This window comes from Centropristis striata, chromosome 23, assembly GCF_030273125.1.
Source record: "Centropristis striata isolate RG_2023a ecotype Rhode Island chromosome 23, C.striata_1.0, whole genome shotgun sequence".
NCBI classification, from domain to species: domain Eukaryota; kingdom Metazoa; phylum Chordata; class Actinopteri; order Perciformes; family Serranidae; genus Centropristis; species Centropristis striata.
The window spans coordinates 31,775,938-31,797,764 of NC_081539.1; the positions used below are offsets into that span (position 1 = coordinate 31,775,938).

General features: G+C 38.4%; 2 protein-coding genes across 2 annotated transcripts in view; both read right to left on the reverse strand.

Moving 5' to 3' along the window:
- Positions 1–7,632, reverse strand: part of prkdc (protein kinase, DNA-activated, catalytic subunit) — a 79,857-nt gene extending 72,225 nt beyond the window's left edge. The window contains exons 1-10 of the mRNA XM_059327502.1: positions 7,324–7,632; positions 5,670–5,746; positions 4,791–4,895; positions 4,516–4,590; positions 4,252–4,360; positions 4,051–4,163; positions 3,835–3,934; positions 2,372–2,427; positions 1,524–1,554; positions 1,269–1,426 (exon numbers count right to left, since the gene is read on the reverse strand). Coding sequence (XP_059183485.1) covers positions 1,269–1,426; positions 1,524–1,554; positions 2,372–2,427; positions 3,835–3,934; positions 4,051–4,163; positions 4,252–4,360; positions 4,516–4,590; positions 4,791–4,895; positions 5,670–5,746; positions 7,324–7,486 — 987 coding nt within the window. The 5' untranslated portion in view covers positions 7,487–7,632. The remainder of the gene's footprint in view (positions 1–1,268; positions 1,427–1,523; positions 1,555–2,371; positions 2,428–3,834; positions 3,935–4,050; positions 4,164–4,251; positions 4,361–4,515; positions 4,591–4,790; positions 4,896–5,669; positions 5,747–7,323) is intronic.
- Positions 7,633–11,780: 4,148 nt separating this feature from the next.
- garem (GRB2 associated, regulator of MAPK1) lies at positions 11,781–21,639 on the reverse strand. The gene is made up of 6 exons (XM_059327242.1): positions 21,285–21,639; positions 19,607–19,747; positions 19,250–19,380; positions 17,644–18,855; positions 16,061–16,233; positions 11,781–15,545 (listed from the first exon to the last, which is right to left on the reverse strand). The coding sequence occupies exons 1-6, from the start codon at positions 21,418–21,420 to the stop codon at positions 14,744–14,746; spliced, it is 2,595 nt and encodes an 864-aa protein (XP_059183225.1). The 5' UTR covers positions 21,421–21,639; the 3' UTR covers positions 11,781–14,743.
- Between the last annotated feature and the right edge of the window lie 188 nt (positions 21,640–21,827).

Here is a 21,827-nt window from a genome sequence, read left to right on the forward strand (position 1 = left end):
GTGTGTGTGTGTGTACCTGTCTGAGGAAGGCCTCCAGAGCGTAGTAGCTGTGTGTGTGTGTGTGTGTGTGTGTGTGTGTGAGTGTGTGTGTGTGTGTGTGTGTGTGTACCTGTCTGAGGAACGCCTCCAGAGCGTAGTAGCTGTGTGTGTGTGTGTGTGTGTGTGTGTGTGTGTGTGTGTACCTGTCTGAGGAAGGCCTCCAGAGCGTAGTAGCTGTGTGTGTGTGTGTGTGTGTGTGTGTGTGTGTGTGTGTACCTGTCTGAGGAACGCCTCCAGAGCGTAGTAGCTGTGTGTGTGTGTGTGTGTGTGTGTGTGTGTGTGTGTGTACCTGTCTGAGGAACGCCTCCAGAGCGTAGTAACTGTGTGTGTGTGTGTGTGTGTGTGTGTGTGTGTGTGTGTGTGTGTGTGTGTACCTGTCTGAGGAAGGCCTCCAGAGCGTAGTAACTGTGTGTGTGTGTGTGTGTGTGTGTGTGTGTGTGTGTGTGTGTGTGTGTGTGTGTGTGTGTGTACCTGTCTGAGGAAGGCCTCCAGAGCGTAGTAACTGTGTGTGTGTGTGTGTGTGTGTGTGTGTGTGTGTGTGTGTGTGTGTGTACCTGTCTGAGGAAGGCCTCCAGAGCGTAGTAGCTGTGCCTGTGTGTGTGTGTGTGTTCTGTGTGTGTGTGTGTGTGTGTGTGTGTGTGTGTGTGTGTGTGTGTGTGTGTACCTGTCTGAGGAAGGCCTCCAGAGCGTAGTAGCTGTGTGTGTGTGTGTGTGTGTGTGTGTGTGTGTGTGTGTGTGTACCTGTCTGAGGAAGGCCTCCAGAGCGTAGTAGCTGTGTGTGTGTGTGTGTGTGTGTGTGTGTGTGTACCTGTCTGAGGACGGCCTCCAGAGCGTAGTAGCTGTGTGTGTGTGTGTGTGTGTGTGTGTGTGTGTGTGTGTGTGTACCTGTCTGAGGAAGGCCTCCAGAGCGTAGTAGCTGTGTGTGTGTGTGTGTGTGTGTGTGTGTGTGTGTGTGTGTGTGTACCTGTCTGAGGAAGGCCTCCAGAGCGTAGTAACTGTGTGTGTGTGTGTGTGTGTGTGTGTGTGTGTGTGTGTGTGTGTGTGTGTGTGTGTGTGTGTGTGTGTGTACCTGTCTGAGGAAGGCCTCCAGAGCGTAGTAGCTGTGTGTGTGTGTGTGTGTGTGTGTGTGTGTGTGTGTGTACCTGTCTGAGGAAGGCCTCCAGAGCGTAGTAGCTGTGTGTGTGTGTGTGTGTGTGTGTGTGTGTGTGTGTGTGTGTGTGTGTGTGTACCTGTCTGAGGAAGGCCTCCAGAGCGTAGTAACTGGTCTTCTTCATCTCAGCGTTGATGTGTCCACAGAGCTTGGACATGACCTCAAACAGAGCTCTGTACTGGTCCATCAGGCAGCTGCTGAACTGGGAGGCGTGTCTGGAGAATAATCTGAGTCCAGCTGTTAGAGAATCAAACAGCTGTTAGATTATAGATTATAGATTATTGACTATAGGGAGTCTTTATCTTCATGCTGCTATGGAAACATCAGGCCTTACCAAAGTGGACAGCATAGCGACTCATTTCCACCTGCAACAGAAACGGGAAATCAAGCATCACCAGAGTCATGTGACATGTGACATCACTCAAGAGTCGTGTGACATCACTCCATGTAAAATCAGCAGAAATAATTCAGCGTGCGATCAATATGATAACATATTTTAAGTATGTCCATTTCAATCTGGATGTTGTGTTTACAGAGACAGTTGAGTTTTAGCTGATTGCAACAACTGACATTTCAGTAAGAACCAAGTAGTGAGGTGTGATATATATATATATATATACACTACCGCCCCAATTTTTCCAGTTTTTTTATTGAAATTCAAGCAGTTCAAGTCAAATGAACAGCTTGAAAGGGTCCAAAGGTAAGTGGTGAACTGCCAGAGGTAAATAAAAAAAGGTAAGCTGAACCAAAACTGGAAAATAATGTACATTTCAGAATTATACAAGTAGGCCTTTTTCAGGGAACAAGAAATGGGTTAACAACTTAACTCTATGGAGTCTTGGGCTATTTTGTCCATTTTTGAATTCTTTTCATGTCTTTGTAAGTCATTTTGTGTCTTTTTTTGGTCATTTTGTGTCTTTATTTAGTCATTTAGTCCAACATAAAATGTGATTTTGAATCTTTTTGCATTAATTTCAGAGTACACTGAGACATTAAACTGCATCATTTTCAATTAAATTCTGGAAAAGATGGTGTGTTCTAAAACTTTTGACCGGTAGTGTGTATATATATACATATATATATATATATACACATATATATATATATATATATATATATCCAGCTCTACACATTACCACATGCAGGTTAATCAGCTATTAATCAGCTGTTAGCAGTGTTTACCTGGGGGCTGATGGCCTTCAGAGCGTACTGGAAAATGTCCTTAGATGTTGCTGGGTCTGCAAGAGAGAAACACAGTTAATAATCATGCAGCTACCATGCAGTGATTTAACCCATTAAGGCCTAAAACACCTGAAAAAACACCTGTAAAACCTCTGGGAGATCTTGAATGACCCCCTAAAACCTGAAGTTTTTCTGGAAATTCAACAGAAGATTTTTCAGCCTCTGTAGCAGATAGAAATGAAATTCAAAAAGTATTTGAGAGCTTATACCCGTGGCTTTCATGAGAAGTTGAGTTTATTTGTCCAAACCTTCAATAAAGTTTTTTTAAAAATCAACAAACTCAGCAAATGTTACATTTGACTGAATAAAAATCCTATGCATAATACTAATACATGCCCATTAGCAAGATGCTAACATGATATGACCACTGGAAGAACAAGACATAGTTTTCATTAGCCTACTGTAATAAAAAAAATGTATCATAATAATAATAATAATAATATATAATAATACATTTTATATATTGCACTTTTCAGGGTACTCAACGACGCATAAAGTAATATAAGACATAAACAGTCATGATTTCTTATATCATCATCACAATCAATTAGTATTATTATTATTATTATTATTATTATTATTATTAATATTAATATATTATTATTATCTCCAGATGGCCACAAATCTGTCTGTTCTTCTGTGAAAATATGTCGTCTAAAAACATATTCCTCATCCATAAATCTGGTCGATTGGTTCCGAGGGTTCAAAGTCGGATCAGCAATAAAATCATCGGCGCTGTTTTCATCAGATCTCTTCCGTCACTTCCTGCTGAGCTCCTCCGCTCATAGATATATATAGATATATATATATATAGATATATATATATATATATATATAGATATATAGATATATATATATATAGATATATAGATATCTATATATATATATATATATATCTATATCTATATATATATCTATATATATATATATATATATCTATATCTATATATATATCTATATATATATATATATATATATATATATATATATATATATATATAGATATATATATAGATATAGATATATATATATATATATATATAGATATCTATATATCTTTATATATATATCTATATGTATAGATATAGATATATATGCCTCTGCTATAGTCGTCTTCCTCCATGATTTAAAGTTCTGGAAAAGTCCCATGATGCATTGCGACACTCCCACATGTATTCTGATGCATTTCATTGGCCAAGAGACCGAAAATAGGTGGAAAAAAATACAAATACTACAAAACGACGTATCCGTTTTCCCGGCCTGAACGGTAGAATAACACAACAGCGCTCCTGGTTTTAATGGTAGAAATGCGGTAATGCTTTCCCGCCTTAAATGGGTTAAAGATGAAAATGTATTGTTGTAAATGTGAAAAAATAAATAAATAAATCTGGAGGCAGACCGACCTTCCTCCATGGTTTTAGTGAAGTTGACCATCAGAGCAGTGATTCCTCTCAAACATCCAGCGACAACAAACAGTTTGGGTTCCTTTGTTGAAGAAGTCATCTTAAAGGAAAAGATTTAAACAACACAACTGAATAAACACACATTTAACTAAAATAAATGACTGTAAAGGATAATCATTTTATAGATATAATAGATGATGTGTTCTGTGTGTGTACCTGTTCCTTCAGCTCTCCTAGATAAGCTTTGTAGAGTTTGTCAGAGTTGTTGACCATCTCGCTGGGGTGAACCTCGCCAAGAACTCCCAGCAGCTCATAGATTTTGCCGAGAACTACGATAAAAGATGAGAAAATCCTTCGTGTTAGCGTTTTCATTACCTGTATGAAGTTTTCCTCAGCAGGCATCACAGCAACACTCACCAGAATCTGGCAGTTTGCTCTTCTGACACAGTTCGCTGTAAAATCTGTTGAATATTTCACCGATTCGAAGGTCTGCAGCCACACTGGAAGCTTTAGTTATTTGGAGAATCTGTGGAGAGAATATATAATAATATAATAATATAATAATATAATAAAAGTCCATGTTCACAACTATAGCAAAGGACATTTATCAACAGCGGATCTCTTCTTTTGGTCTGAATGCAGTTCATGTTTGAACTTTTCTTTGTGTGAAGACAAACCGACCTTAATAAGCAGATCCAGCACCGGAGTCCTGCACTTGGCTACTTTATCCTTCGTGTAAACAGCCAAGCAGGTGTCCTGCACACAACAATGGAGAGAATAAATAATAATAATAATAATAATAATAATAATAATAATGCATTAGTGGAATTACATACAAATGTTTCTCTGCTGTCACTCTGATACTTTCCTGTCTTTGACGTGCACATGCACACATTTAAACCACCAGATGAAGCTGTAGAAGCATTTCCAGTGTGTGGTTTTAAAGGGAAACTCACTCTGATGTCGATGGCGTACGTCCTCTCCCATCCTCTGACTCTCGGGGACACTCGGTCCAAGAACTTCTCCAAGAAACCCAAGATCTCCACCCGGCTGTCCCGGAACTGGAAAACAATATGATAACTCTTCAGTGTAGGGCTGGGCAATATATCCATATATATTGTTAAGATGTCCATAAAGTCCTTTTACAATTAAAACATATATATTATAAAGGCAATTGATGAGATATCTTAATCAGATTTGTTGTATGTACTCAACGTTTTTAATCACATTGCATTGGTGTATTTCACAGGTTGATGAAACAGGAAGTGGTTCATGAACCCTTATAAAATAAAATGGCTGCTCCTCAAGAGAAGGCACAATGTGCATCATGATTTATTGAAACAATATTTATCTCCCTGAGGAGGAGGAGGAGGAGAACAGAGTATCGTCTTGATGTGAAAATGTTGCCCATTTATTAAATGAGGCAAAAAACTTCAATAGCTACTCCTCAGTTTGTAATAATCTTCACATATTTGTCTGTTAATTTGCTTTTGGAGCATTTGTTTAAGTTGTAATGAGACTTTATGGACACCCTGTATATATTATATGTATTATTCTATATATTTTTGGGGGGCTATGTCAAAAAAAACAGCGGCTGAATCACATTACAGCAACATTTACGTAATTTGGACCAAAGTGAATACATCGAGCCGCTAACATGGAGCAGGACAAACACAGGCTTTTTGGTTATTTAATTCAGTCTATTTGGTCACTGAATTACCAGAAAACATGATATATATTAACATATGAAATGACCTGTACCAGCCCAGAAGATATTGGCCTTATTTCAATGTCTTCATGTATTTCATGTTTACTAAAATGTTCCTGATACCCACCACATCTGACGCCAGGGACTTCCTGAGGAAGACGAGCAGTCCATAGTCTTTGGAGAACAATAAGGACGTCTGCAAAGCTTCAAGATGAAGATGAAAAGAAAGCATTTAATATATATTTTTTGCATTCTACTTAAAATATATATATTAATTGCACCATTGAATTGCACCATTGAATGATTAACAGATCTTTGCCATTTAAAGCCTCCATCATCAAGCCTCTGCTGCTGCCTCCAAAGAACAAACACTAACTATGAAATTATTTTACTATAAAAGAAAACAAATGAATCAGAGGAATATGGAGCAAAACTATAATCTCATAAAGTCTGGGGAGAGTCCTGTGTTGTGCATGTAGGCTAATTATATAATAGCATATCGTCACACTGTTAAAATAATCGCCTGAGTCATTTTTTGTCAAAATTGTATTTTTTGCCTAAATCATCTCCTCATAGCCACCTATGGTAAAATCTCCTCCATCCTCAGTTGATCAGATCATGTGATTTTACCCCTTTAACATAATGGCCTATGTCAAGTGTGTGACTTAAGCGGATTTATTATGCCTAAGTCAAAATAAAATGTGACTTAGGCAATTTTTTGAACATGCCTTTGTGACTTTAGCAAGATATGGTAACGCTTTATTTTGAAGGAGTCTACATAAGAGTGACATGAGCGTGTCATAAACATGACATGGGATGTGTCATGAACATTAATGACACTATGAAGTAACATTAATGCTCATGATACTTGTCATGTCATGTTTCTGACAGGCTTGTGTCACTCTTATGTAGACACCTTCAAAATAAAGTGTTACCACATCTTGCTTAAGTCACAAAGGCATGTTCAAAAAATGGCCTAAGTCATTTATTTCTCTTAAGTTACATAATTTACACACAGTGTTATTACTATGCCAATAGCCATCCTTTGTTACATCTTTTTTGAGTGAAATGATCAATAAATGTCATATGTTATACTTTTGGTGAAGTTTTTTGTGTTTCCTGCAAAACTTAAAAAATGAGTTTGGCGATTATTTTAACAGGGTGACGGTATTCTTTGTTTTGGATAGTGAACTTATGATACATATATATATATATATATATATATATATATATATGTTATATTGAGTCCTGCGCAGGGAAAAGGTGTCATGCAGCTCGGATATTATATTTCAGTACCCCACTAAAGCATTTTAATGCTTAAAATCTTGCTTGTGGATAGTTTAACTAGTTTAATATTGCAGACAGTCCCCGCCTGAAGGACTGCTTATTATTATAATCATCATTATTACCACGTGGTGTCTATATTGTGCTCTGGCGGAGCGGTCCCGCCCACCAGAGAGTTTTGGCGGAAGGATCTGATGTGCTGCAGACAAACTAGATAAAAAACATGAATTTATAAATGATTGATATTATTTCTGCACGACGAATTGATGAATGCATCCTAACGACCCCCACACCAGCTTCTCCTGCAGGATATGTGACGTCAGTAAACACCAGAAGCATCATAAACATTAAACTGGCAGATTGTTAAAGGAGTCCGGCGCGGATTGAACGCTATATTTAATGCTATGAGATCTTTAGAGATGTTTAGAGATCTTTAGAGATGTTTAGAGGTATTTATAGATCTTTAGAGGGGCTTCTGAAGGACTTTGTCGCCTTACCGAGTTCACTGTGGGTGGGTGTGAGCATGCACTCCTGAGCCAAGTCACCAACTATATCATGACACTTCAGAGCTGCAGCTCGAGAGTCTTCGTCCGAAAGTGACTGATGAAGTTTGAGGAGGAGTCCCTGAATGCCTCCTGCAGCGCTGCTGTCGGAGGACATACCTGCAGCACGGAGCTAAGCTAAGCTAAACTAAGCTAAGCTAGCATTAGCACAAGACTTTATCTCATAACTGCACAATCACACAAAAACAACCAATAACTCCAAACTAGCTCAACAACAGAGCGGCAGACATGCCAGGGCACAGACTTTCAATCTCACAGCGTCATGACGTCATCATGACGAACAGGAAGAAACAGGAAGGCTTCAAAATAAAAGCTTCAACCCCCCAGCAGTGGTGGTTCTACCAGGGGCCTCCAGGGGCCACTGCCCCTTCGTAGAAGCCTGCTGTGGCCCCTGCTGTGGCCCCTGCTGTGGCCCCTGAGTCAAATTAATAATAAAATTATCAATTTATAACGATGAACAACTGAACAATTCTAACCCTTTTTTTTGTTCAATCAATATCTCATTGAACACAAAAGGAACCCAGAATGTTACATTGTATAATAGTTTAACTCTCTGGAGTCTTATTGGGCTTTTTGTCCATTTTTGAATCCTTTTCATGTCTTTACGTGTCTTTGTAAGTCATTTTGTGTCTTTTTTGGTCATTTGTGTGTCTTTTTTTAGTAATTTTGTGTCTGTTGTTGTGTGTTTTTTATTTATTTTGTGTCTTTTTTTTTGTTATTTTGCGTCTTTTTTGTCATTGGTGTCATTTATGTGTCTATTTTGTGTCTGTTTTAGTTATTTTGTGTCTTTTTATGGTCATTTTTATGTCTTTTTTTTGGTTATTCTGTCTTCTCATTTTGTGTCTTTTTTGGTCATTTTGTGTCTTTTTCAAGACATTCAAAGATTTTGAATACTTAAATATCATCTTTGCCATTTTTCATGTGCTAATGTGGCCCTCTGATTAAACACTGGCCCCTCCTTGGCCCCCACAGTAAAACTGGTCTAGAACCGCTACTGCCCCCCAGTTTAGACACAAACTGGATCAGAGTAAATCAGAACTGTGCACTAAGTGATATGTCGAGGTGGGGAGTTTTATTCATTGTGTCTGGACTGGCAGGATGTAGAAAACCGACTACAACTAATTTTTGACATTAACCCTCTGGAGTCACCAAAAGCTCCAAATAATCAGACTTGTTGCCTCCATCAGAGTATAAAACAAAGCAGCGTGGAGCCCTACTGTACATTTACCTCTAAAGTTCTGGCTGTAAACTCCATGAGGCCAGTTTCAGTTTGATGATGATATACCAAGTAAAACTGGAGACAAGCTCAAATAGATTTAGTAGAAAATGATAGAACTGGATGGAACCCTCTTATATGGTAGATTTGACTCCTTTGGTCACATTTGACACATTTAAAATTCTTTATTGAGCATGATAGTGTTTTGAAAGTTTAAAAAAAAGATTCTAAATCACATTTTATATTGGACTAAAGGGCTAAAAAAGACACAAAATGGGGTATGTATGTATTACTCCACAGCCCTGTCACATGGACTCATCCATTACACAACAGCTACTATTGCTGCTGCTGCTACATGGAGTGAAGCTAAATGTATCAACCATTAATATATTAACATTTTAAAACTCAAACAGCTAGAACATGTGCTCATGTGGGACCAGTTTATACAGAAACTGTCCATGAAAACGTCAAAAACTTGTGGTACAAAATATTATTTTCATTTACTATGTAAATATTATTTGTTTTGTAATTGTGTAAATGCAGACCATGTGAAATGGAAATCTTTATTGTACTTCTGCTGCAGTGCAGGAGGTCAGTGACATTAAACTTTTAATTTAGAGCCTCCAGAGTCGCTAAAGCATCCACACAGTCATGTGATTCAAGAGAATATAATATAATATAATATAATATAGAACATACAGTGGTGTGAGGGTGAATCTGCCCTGAAAAAAAGAAAAAAAGAAAGAAAGATGATGGTAAATAAATTAATGTAAAGTTAAACAACATTAAAAAAAAAAGCTAAATTGATATTCAAAGGACAAATTAATTTCCATTTTCTCCCTAGACTAAATATTCCCTGTTTGTTTGTGTCCAGTGTTTCTAAATGTTTTTGTGTAAGTGCATGTGTGTGTGTGTGTGTGTGTGTGTGTGTGTGTGTGTGTGTGTGTGTGTAGGTTTGATAGTGAGTCCAAGGGTTTAATGTAACAAGTATAATAAGTATAATTACATAAACTGCATTGAAATCAAATGAAACTAATGTATCAGTCAACTCATTTCTACAATGAGGAATGTATTTCTGTATTATTAATAAATTTAGACCAGTTCTGAAAGTTTAGTGATAAAAAGCAGAAGTGTTGTTACCTTTGAACCGCTTGATGTAAGTCAGGAAGCAGCTGCAACACCAAACAAAAGCAGAACTGATGAAGAACTGATGTTTCTCAAAATGCTCTAGATTAAATCTTCAGTTTGTTACTAAAACCCAGCAAAGCTCTGCTCAGGACTTTCTGTCATTTGTTGACTGATTTTGTCATCTTTAGGGCGATTTGGAACTAAGGTTAACTTAATCATATGATCAGTTTATTGTCTTATTATAGACTAATTCACTAATATTACACTCAGAATAAGGTTCTGAATGTGATATTGGTCATGTGTTGGGCTTATTCCCAACACAACATTTTTCATTGAGATATTCCGATATTTGGGTTTTAGTAGCATTATTTTACATATACAGCCGTTTATGAATATGTGTATAGATTGGGGTTTTTGACCACAGTTTGCAACACTCTTTGCAACACTCAGCCTTTTGTCTGTTTACAGTCTTTTAATCTTTTAGTCTACACAAACTAGCCGAGGAGATGCATGACCAAAAGAGAATCTGTAATGATCAAAGACTTGCATATACAGTGGCAAGAAAAAGTATGTGAACCCTTTGAAATCACCTCGTTTTCTGCATTCATTTGTCATAAAACATGATCTTATGTGCATCTAAGTCCCAAGTATAGACAATCATGACTTGATGAGGGTCTGGACCACTAACTATCATTGAGGGGAAAATGTATCAAGGTATCCTACAGGTTAATGTCAGGTTAATGTCAGGTTAATGTCAGGTTCATGTCAGGTTAATGTCAGGTTAATGTCAGGTTCATGTCAGGTTAATGTCAGGTTAATGTCAGGCTGGCTGTCTGCCAGCTGAACATCAGTAGAAGTTGTGTGATGCAGCAGGACAATGAGCTGAAACATCAAAGTGAATCTACTACAGAATGACTTCAAACAAGTAAATCTGCCTTTTGGAGCCCAGACCTCCAATAGATGCTGTGGACTGACTGACTGAGTATTAACAACATACATTTTAGAGTTGAAAGAGCCTTTGCAGGTCCAACATTGGTTAGGTATTTATTTAAAAGGAAAGATAAGAGCAAAGACATTTATTTTTTATTTTACTGAGAGTAACCGTCCTGAAGCAGGTGACTAAAGCATGGAAACAATCAAATACACCAACATTAAGAGCATGGCTATTAACCATAGACTGTATAAAATATATACAGTATTATAGTATTAACAGCAGAACAAAGGTTAGAGATGGAAAGACTCACTTTTAGAAACAGGGAACAAATATATATCTGGAATAAGTTATACTGTAAAGAAAGGCTGGTAAAAACAGTGGAAATATTCAATCAAATGAAGGAGATGAACTAAATGGTCCCCACCCCAACACTAACACTAACACACACACACACACACACACACACACACACACACACACAGATTCATGAACACCATACATTCACCACCCCTTTTTTTCTCATTAGTCTATTTTAGTATATCTTAGTATTTATTTATTTTTGTGTGTCGTTAGTTTGTTTTTTATTCCTTTTCTTGGAGATCCTCATTTGGGGAATACCAGTTTGCCTTGTTTATATGTTTATAAAATATAAAAACATGAAATATTAAAACTGTTTGTGTAGTTTTAGGTTAAGCACGTTGTTTTTGTCTTTACTTGGGACTTACATGCAGATCAGATCACATTTTTTGACAAATAAATGCAGAAAATCAGGTAATTTCAGAGGGTTCACATGCTTTTTCTTGCCACTGTAAACAGGAATATTCATTTTCATCTGAACAGCTTAATAGTAGAAATATTGTCTTTTTTTTGCAATACAGGCAAAAACTTTTTTTCTAAAATCATTTTAGTCCTCAAACCAAAAACATAACCTCCTTGGCAGAGATAATGACTTTAAACCTTATCAGCTCACATACTGTATGTTGCTAAAGTCCAGACCTGTTTCATCACCAGGTTTTGTATCACATTTTTATGCAACTGAAGAAATGTGCAATCTTTAACTCCTTCCTGATTTCACATGAACAGAGCTGAAGGACAAAACACCCCACAAACATCAGTTAATCCATTTTAATAGATAATACAATCAAATAAAGGAAACAAGAGTTGAACTGAAAGACAAATGTCCACAACTCAGATTTCAGTAATGTTGACAAATGCTCAATGCCATGAAACTCAGCGTCACAGTCATTCCCTCCTTTCTGCACAGAGATGGTAATAATTCATACAGGCGTTATCCTTTAGTGTTAATAACCACGTGATGATAGTGTTTTAATGGGACAGTTATAGTGTGTTCACAGTTTGTATCTCACAAGTTTTCAAGTAAAATAATTGACGAATTCCTTTGGCATGCACAGTTTTCATCCCCCTGAAAGTAACACTGTGGTAATTTAAATATGCATAATACTCCATTGTCTTCCATTGTTCCTTCCCATGGTCTCTGTAGATCACCATGACGATTGCATAGGACATTAATCAGCATATAATAATAGTGTCAACATGCCTTCCTCCATCAACAATGTGGACACTGTGACAAAGTTACAAGGAAATCTGGCGAATTACCTGAACTGATGGCTTATTAACGTTATGTTTGGTCACTGTCCATGTCGTGTGACTGAGTAGTGTTATTTTAATTCATGGATTCATAAACCCAAGTAAGAAAAACAGAAAAAACAACAACAATAAAAGAAATTTGAACATGAGCTTTGTTTCAAAATAAAAATATTTTCAACATTAGTAATCACTTTAAAAAAGGAAAATCACATTAAATTTACATAAAAAATAAAAATATAGTAAAATATGTAACAACCCACTGCAAAAAGTGTCATGGGAGAAACAGCTGTTGAGACCTGGCTTCTAGAAAGGCTGTTGTTTGCTTTATGTTAAATACTGCATAAATAAATCAACTCTCAATCAAGACTATGGAAAAACAGTTTGGTACCAATAGAAACCAGTATTTCATTTTAGCAGATCATTTTCAATGTTACGTCACATGACACGTATTCCCCAATGTTCATGTTTTCTGTTAGAGTATATTCTCAAGATGAGAGACTGATTAAATGAAAATGTTAAGCCAAAGTGAAACATTATATATTTTAAGGTCTCTGGGTTAAGGCGCAGAAAAGCTCTCTTTTACTCATTTCTAACACAAACAATGAGAACAAAGGAGAAGTACCATTTTAGTTCTGAAAAAGCATGTAGTGCATTAAGTCTCTACATAGACAACTTTTTTTTATATACGTTTATATTTAATGACTTACTGCAATTGATAAGGCTGATATCTACCAAAGTGCATGATGCATAATTTGTATTTTAGGTAAAGCGTCATGGTCCATTACCATTATCTGTTATTTTCATGTTAGTTTTAGTGTAAGGACATCATTTAGACCTCAGTCAGTCTTTTTCTGCTGGAAATCATCCTAAATTATGTTCAAGTTTAAAGCAAGTAGCAAAATATAGTTGGACTCAACTTTAGATTAAAAAGGCATCAAATGGAAATAAGAGCTTGCATAAGGAGAGTTGACACATCTGACATCTTGTTGCATGAGCGACCATGATTGGCTAATAAACAGTTCAGTTACATTATCACACCAACGTCTGATCAACTAAGTCCAGTTGGTTTAAATGCAAACAAAACATCTGAAAGTAATCAATCTGACCTGATATCAGACTGATGTACAGACAGCTTCTTCTACACTTACATTAATAATTCATGTTTTTGGTTTTTACCAAAGTCTTTAAATCTTAAAAGTTTTCAAATTTGATCTATTTGAGCTGTAAAAACAAATCATTCAGTAAAGTCATAGCTCTTTTTTGAAGGAACTGTACATCAGTGTGATACTGCAGGCTGAACAATAAGGTTTACATCCTTAAATATTTCTATTTCTCATTTGGAAAGGTAGTGAATGTTCACTGGTGCACACAAAGATTTCAGCTTAAGAGCTCAAAGGGGTCGATTTTAACAACAAGTACTGACGTCACACAGCTGTATTGAATTAAATCATCGAACTGTTGGATCCACATTTAGAAATGCACTTGATGCAACATTCTCCATCACACCCCTGACCTGGTGAAAATGCTGCAGAACTTTATATTACAAGCTTTCTTTTGGTTAACAAATTCTGCCAAAATTCTAATTGTGAAGCCAATAAGATGGTTTTCTTTTTTTTTTACATTGTTTTTTTCACTGTGGTAAATAAGCTTCATATACCATCATACATCCTCTGGTTTCTGTGCTCTTCCTGACAATAGCTTGTGATATTTTAAAGCTGGGGTATGCAGTTTTCTGGTAAAGACAATAAAACAATAAACACACAAACAGAATACAGCCCTCCTGCTCTCTGTCCTACCACACTAACACAGACATATAATATATAATGATCACTCTGATCATTATTCTGATCTCATTGCTGTTATATGGCGGCAATTCTGTGAGAATGATGTTTTCTTTTCAAAGCCCTTTGAGGTGACATACTGCTAGCTACATAAACATGAACTTGAATTTATCATCTCTAACACCAATATCATTATTCCAGTCAGGCTCTAATTAATAATAAAAAGTAATGAATTAGATTTTTAGATTAGATTTTCTAAAGCCAAGAAGTGATGCAGAGGTCTCTCTCAGACCACATGAATTATAATAAACTGAAAGGTTTAAAAAATAAACTGCCTACCCCAGCTTTAAGTGCCAAATGTCCTCATGAAGTAAATACCTTAAGTTTAGTCAGTGTTTTTCTTTACATTTTTGGACTCAAGTAGGATTTGATGACATGAACATGAGTGGATGAAAGTACTAAGTAGCAGACATGAACATGTCTTGATGAAAGTGCCAAATGATTCCATTCAGTTAGTAAATAGCAGTCACAGACTTTAAGATGCTGGGAAACATTACCCAGTTATCTTCCCTACAATGTAGTAACAAGGAAGTTAATTCATATTGTAGAAAAGAAACTCTTTGTGGCTTGGTGTGCATAGCATATATACTGAAGGCCTGACTCTGCTCTAGAAGAGGACTTAGTGAGTTATATCTTGGGCCTCCACCCGTTGATGAACTGCATCAGTTTCTTCACCTGCAGCTTGCTCAGCTTGAAGTCCTCCGACAAAATCTCTTCAGTGAGCTGCAGCAGTAAGTTCCCATCGATCTTCTCAGACACAAAGAGAGAAGCGATGTCCTCTGGCAGGCCGATGAACCTGAGAGACCTGGACACCTCCTCGATAGAGAGACCAGCCAGACTGGCCGGGGGCTGCCACGGGGCACTGGGAGGAAGGGTTGAACTGGGAGGAGTTAATGAGTCAGAGATGGAAAAGATCTCTGTGGTGCCCTGCTCACTGTCACACACTGGTCCTGACAGGAAATCTGTCTTCTTTATGGCGTTAGGTTTGGGTGTTCTGGGGGGTAAGATGGGGCAGGAGAGGCTCTGCTTGGCGTTAGATTCTTCTATCGGCTTGTCTCTGTACATTTCTGAATTGTAACTTGAAGATTTGGTGCAGAAGTGAGTGAGAGAAGCTATCTCCAGCCTGAAGTCCTTCCTGCTGTGCTCTCCACTCTCAAAGTCCAGCAGGCTGGACGTGCAGGCTTTCTGGATGCTGGAGGATCTCTTCCTGGGGTAGCTGTAGTAGCTCCGGCAGCCCGATGGTAGAAACTCCTCCATGCTGAGAGAATCTCCACTGAAGTTATTGGGCCAAGACAACCTGGAGGACGTCCCGTCTGCTGGCAGCGCAGCGCTGGGCTCCCTGCTGCTGGGTTTACTCCAGTTATTACAGGGGAAGCACACCCCGCCGGGCTCTGGAGGCTCCACCGCCTCCTGCTCACACGCTCCACTACTGATGGAGAATATCATGTTAATATCTAGACCTCATCATAAATATTTAACATTTCAAACAAACACTTGATGTTTTACATTTGGAACAGAATAAGAATAAGAATAAGTGGAATTCTATTCTACTCCTTAACACATACTCCTTCTTTAGACACTTTATTTTGTATTGTATTTTATTGTATTTTTATATTTTATTGCTTGAAGTATGCCTAGGTTGTTCTTCTTTTTATTTAATTGTGTTGTTATGTTCTCTGTGTGTAATGCTGCTGCTACACTGTCATTTCCCAGCTTGGGATAAAGTCTGTCTGTCTGTCTATCTATCTAAGAGTACTGAAAAGAATATTTGTTTAGCAGAAACTTTAATGGACACAACTAAATATATGGAGAGAAAAAATCTAGATGGAAGTTGAAGAAATTATGGAAAAATATGGATTCCTGAAATTACAAAATGTGAGAAGTTGTTTTTTACTGAGGTGTAATTGGTGTAATCAGGTGCTATGAACTGGTGTCAACTCTTACATGTTGTGGAGACCAGAAGAATAATAGGAGAGGGTCGGACTCGGTGACCGGGTCTCCTGCTGCCGAGGCTTGGACAGGATGGGGACCGACGGGACCGACGGCACCGACAGGATCTGCTTCAGACTCCGAGGAGGAATCGGTGGAGCGTTCAACAGACGGCACTCCTCCCTCACCTGGAGATAGATAGATAGATGGATAGATGGATAGATGGATAGATAGATAGATAGATAGATAGATAGATAGATAGATGGATAGATAGATAGATAGATAGATAGATAGATAGATAGATAGATAGATAGATAGATAGATATACTTTATTTATCCCAAGCTGGGAAATTACAGTGTAGAGAGGACATCAGCTGATCAACAGATTCACTCTCTCTGTGTTTTCACTGCTTATAATTAAACTCTTTCTTTGAATTAAATCAATCCCCCTATTTTAACATGTATGGTCTGCATTTTATCTTCAATAGCAAGTATTTACACTCAGTAAGTGTCTCTGTGTAGCAGTTTTTATTGGTAGAGTCCACCTTCCCCACCATTGATTCAGATTGCCCAAATAAGCAAGAGGCATTTAAAAGTAAATGATGTATGCATTAAATCCAGTGCAATCTAATATTGTTCATAACTTCACTGGGTTTCTCCTAACACACGTTTACATGGTTTAGAAATGCACAAAAAAGGAAAAAAAAGATTTTTCTCATACTTTCTGTTTGAATATCATAGTAGAACTTCTTCAAGCCCACTCCAATGTTGTGATACTTTCTACATATATTATATATATATATATATATATATATATATATATATATGCATCTACTGTAGTTTTGACAACACAACCTTCTAAAGTCCTAAAGTCCATTTCTCCGTTCAAAGTATGGTTTATAATCAAAAAGACATGGAAATCTCACTTTTTACAATATGGGACATTTAAGTTACAAATAAAAACATCCACCTACTGCAACTACTGCTGCTTGATATCAAAAGGTTTCAACTAGATAAACACGGGGTGACATTTATAGTGAAGCGACCAAAGGAAACACAATACTGTCACATTCTGTTAGAGCTTATGGTGACCTGTAATGACAAAGCAGTCATTTCTGGCATTGTTTTTGGCAGGGGATCATTTTTAATATTTGCAACAGAGTTAATAAACAAGAGGGAGCAGCCACAATGACCTGTTAATATATCTATATATCTATATATATCTATCTATATATATCTATATATATCTATATATATATCTATATATATATATAGATAAGGAGAGGCAGGAGACTCAGTGAGTGAACCAACTCTACGGGGCCCGTGTGCTGTACGGGAAATTACAAGTGCTGTGCACCACATGAAAACAAAATCGCAGTTGCAATGATTATTGAATGACTTTTTTATTAAAACAATGTGAGTTTGTTTGGGTGCACTGTAATCTAAGACACAGTTGTCTCTGCTGCTGTTTGCTGTTTAAATTATTATTATTATTTATTATTTAGTATTAAACTGCACTTGCCATTACCACAGTAAACAGGGGGGTCATCAAATCAACCAATACTGAAACCTGAAAGAGAACTATAGATGATACTCACAGCTTCAGACTTGGGGGGAACTGGTGGTGGAGTCAGAGACGTATCTGAGCTGGGTGCTGCAGCCAGAGGACAGCTGACCGGGTAGGACAGCGCTGCTGCTGGAGGACCACCGCCGTTGTTGATGCTTCGGATCCCCTCACTCAGAGAAGATTTGGGAATCTGACCTCTCAAGTGGTCCAGCCACAGCTCCTCGTAGGGAACATCTGACTTGTTGAGGGCTGGTTGTTGGTTGGTGCTGTCCATCAGTTCAGGGAAGAAGTGTTCACTCTCTGCAGAGTCTGGAGGGAGGCTGTCGGAGGGCAGAAGAGCCCAGTCTCCACATAGCGTCATGCAGCCCTGCAGGTTGACCTCGCTGTTACCGTGCAGGTTGCTGCCGTACACACAGACAGACAGGCGGTGGAAGGACTGGGTGAGCTCGTCCCGGGCGTAGGTCAGAGAGCTGGGCGTCTGCATGTGGTTGGGGCAGCCGTTGGAGCTGCTGCTGCCTCCGCTGCTCCCGCTGCCGCTGCCGCTGCCGCTCCCGCTGCTCTTCTTCGGGCTCTTCCCGTCGTCGTTCCAATCTGTCCGCACGTCGCGGACGGCGCGAGAATAGTCGTCGATGTCGAACTGCTCCTGGCAGAAGGAGAACCAGCGGTGCACCATGGTGTCCAGCCACAGCTCTCCCTGCAGAAGCTCCTCTGGTATGATGAACCTGGGCATGGCCATGTGGAAGGGGAAGTGAACGGGGATGATTTTGTTGCTTCTCAGGACGCAGCAGACGACCACCGTCTTGGTCTGGATGTTGACCAGTTTGTAGCGGTGACCCTCCCGGATGACGTGGAGGTCGTGCTGGTTGCGGGGCGGACTGCTGGGTACCGTGACGTTAACGGGGAGGCGGGTCTTCTCAACAATGTTCCTGATGATGTGCTCACCATCCTGCATCTGGAGCTCCAGAGGACTACAGGTGCTGAACCTCCCTTTGCACTGGAACGGCAGGCTGATGCTCTCGTTGGTGCGATGGTTCATGCAGATCAAACACGGCATCTTGCCTCGACCGATCTTACTGATGGAGTTCAGCTTACCGATCTTCTTAAAAATGGTGTTGAATCTTGATTTTTCTTTGGAGGTCTTGGCATAAAGGATCTCAGCCTGCCCCATCAGCGTCAGCTCGTCCCCGGTGCTCAGTGTGATGTTGTAAACTTCAGTGTCTTCATTGCATTCTCCTGAAGCCATCTGTAAAACCATGACACGTACAAGTTTAAAACTTTCAGTTTAAACATTACTTATTAGTGTGAGAGGAACCTCAAAGTAGAAATTAATCAGCAAATAGTAGGCTGTGTATAAGGACACATTTTAATGGTGTCCTAATTTGTTTTTAAACCTTCTCTGTGGAGCTGAATTTTCTCAAAGAAATGTCTTAAATGTGCCAGTTTTGGGAATCTTAACATGAACATTTCTAGTCTTAACTGAAAATCTTGATTAAATTGTTTGCCTCGTGTCAGAGATGGAAGTCGTAGTTCCAGGTAAGTATATAGCATGGTATTAATAATATATATAAATATAATTTAAATTAACACCACATAATCCAGTCCCCATCATAATAATCTCATCAACAAATGTGCTATACCTTAACATTGAAAGTGATTTCTTCCATGACGTAGACTCTCTCAGGGAATGCTTTGGCCACCTCCTCCACACTGTTGAAGTACTGAACAGGCTCCTTGACATCTCTGTCCTGCTCCAGCAGCTTAAACTGACCTGAAGCAGGAAAACACAATCAATGCAACTGAGCACTTTCAAGTAAAAGAATCAATTCATTAGGGTTTAAGCAGAAACATCACAGCTTTTATCATCACTGGAGGAACATCCATGTTGTTGAGGCACCTGGTTGTTTATTTTATTCTAGTGTATGCAAAGATTCATCAGCAAAAGACAATTTCAAGCAGATTGAAGAGCATTGAGCATCTATGCAGATGTAGCTCACCTTCATAGTGCACTGGGATCTCTATCTTGGGCCCAATGACGTAATGTCCCTCCTCCAGACTGTGAGCAGTGATCGTGGTCCACTGACGGCAGGAATGAATCAAGAGGTAGTCATTGTCTCTGAGCCCTTCAACCAACTGACCTGCAGGAAAGAAAACAACAATCACAACACAGATTATATCTTACAGTCCAGGAAATATAATAATACTCAAAAGTACAAATAAAAAAGTACATTGTGCAACATTGTATTTAACAAATGATCAGATGTATTTGATTCCCCTTCTTAGTTGTCATAAACAATAACTCATGCAAAATGAATAGTAAGGGGTCACTGTTAAAATATAGAGTACACAGATGGTCTTATTATGGGTTTTATTTGAGTTGTGTAACATCTAGTTGCAGTGTTTCGTCATTAACTGTATTAACATGGCGGCTAATTTAATTTATAATGTCCATGGTTGAGACAGTCAGTATCGTGGGAAATGCCATTATTACATTTTCCTTTTTATAAACCTTGTGAGTCTAACAGGCTGCTCCACTCACAGCAAGGCATTAGATCACTCAGCATCATCACTATCCTCCATGGACAATGACAATATATTAACCCATACCGCTCTAAACAGCAAGTACTGCCTTTTAAAAGCACAATACACCATCACAGAACAGAATGTGACAAACAAAAAATCTAGAGAACAAATAATAATTGTTGATACGATGTTTGGCTTCATTTCAAAGTACATAATCTCCATATCCATAATAGACATTCCTATGTTAACCTACATGGTCCTTTACTGTATCATCTCCTATTATTTTATAATGTGTCTTTTATAATACCCAATGATGACCTTTCTTGATAGAACAATAAAGTTGACTCATTCTGCTACAATTGCGAATTGTAGCTCAGAAATTCTTCATTAAAGTTGCATCATGCTGCACATGTGCCTTTGCATTACAGTACAGGAGCCTTTATGTTTAATATGTTGTCCCTAACATGAACTATTGCTATTATCACAGTTTATTTACTGCTTTTACTTTCTTTGGCTACAGGTTGACAGCAGATATTACAGAGCATAACGTTTTATAGAATAACACTAAGTCACTTGATGGGATCTGAACCTATGAAGGCAAGGCATTTTTATTTGTATAGCGCATTTCATAGCAGCAATTCAATGTGCTTCACACAAAAACAATGAAAAAATAAAAATATGGAACCATACACAATTTTAGCAATAATAAAAGTAAAATATACAAGGAACATCACCAGCAAAGAGGCAGTTTAAAGGTAAATGAGAGACTAAAAACATTAGAACAACGTGCTTTAACTGCAGAAAGCTTCCAAGAGTTTGGTCTTAATGTTTGTTTTGAAAATGGCGATAGTTGATGATGTGAACAAGACAAAACAAAAGATACAAGTTAGAGAAAGAGATGCAGCTTTTACCACTAGATCATGACAACTTCTTATGTTATCTACACACTTTATGTTGGGAATAAATACAACACAACATCAGCCGAAAACATCTGTACAGTTCAACTAACGACAGTTTACCTTAGCTAGCCGTTTAGCTGCTAGCTAGCCATGTAGCTGCTAGCTAGCCATGTAGCTGCTAGCTAGCCATGTAGCTGCTAGCTAGCCGTTTAGCTGCTAGCTAGCAACAGAAAAGCGACAGCGAGTTACTGACCGTTGTCCAGTTTGGCAATCTGAGGCAGCCTGTAAGCGCTGACCAGCTGGTCTAGCGGCAGGGACGTGGTGCTCCATGTCACTTCTTTTAAGTTGTTGTACAACATTGAGCCAAGGTCCATCTTGCTAGCATACATTAGCCACCTGGAGAGCTAGCTAGCAGTGTGTAAACACGGCCACTAAAGGTTCCACTAAGCTACCAAACGGAATAATTCATCAACTCTCCATCTGTGGCTTTATGTTTGGCACGTTTCTTATTAACATTAATCCCCTTTCAGCTGCCTACGTGTCCTTAAAGCCCGTTTTCTCATCATGTAGCAGAGACATGTTTGTTTAGCTCGCGACGGCTGCTTCCGGTCAATACCGGAAACACATTTATGTTCCTTTTAAAATAAGAGCATTATTTACATTGGCGCACAACCCCGTTTCATTTAATTCTCAGTGAAATACTGCTGTTGCTTTAGAATATAGGGTAAAAATAGTTTGCAAGAGTTCACAGTATTTTAAATGTGGTTTCATTTGCTGTTCATTAGCGATTTAATGT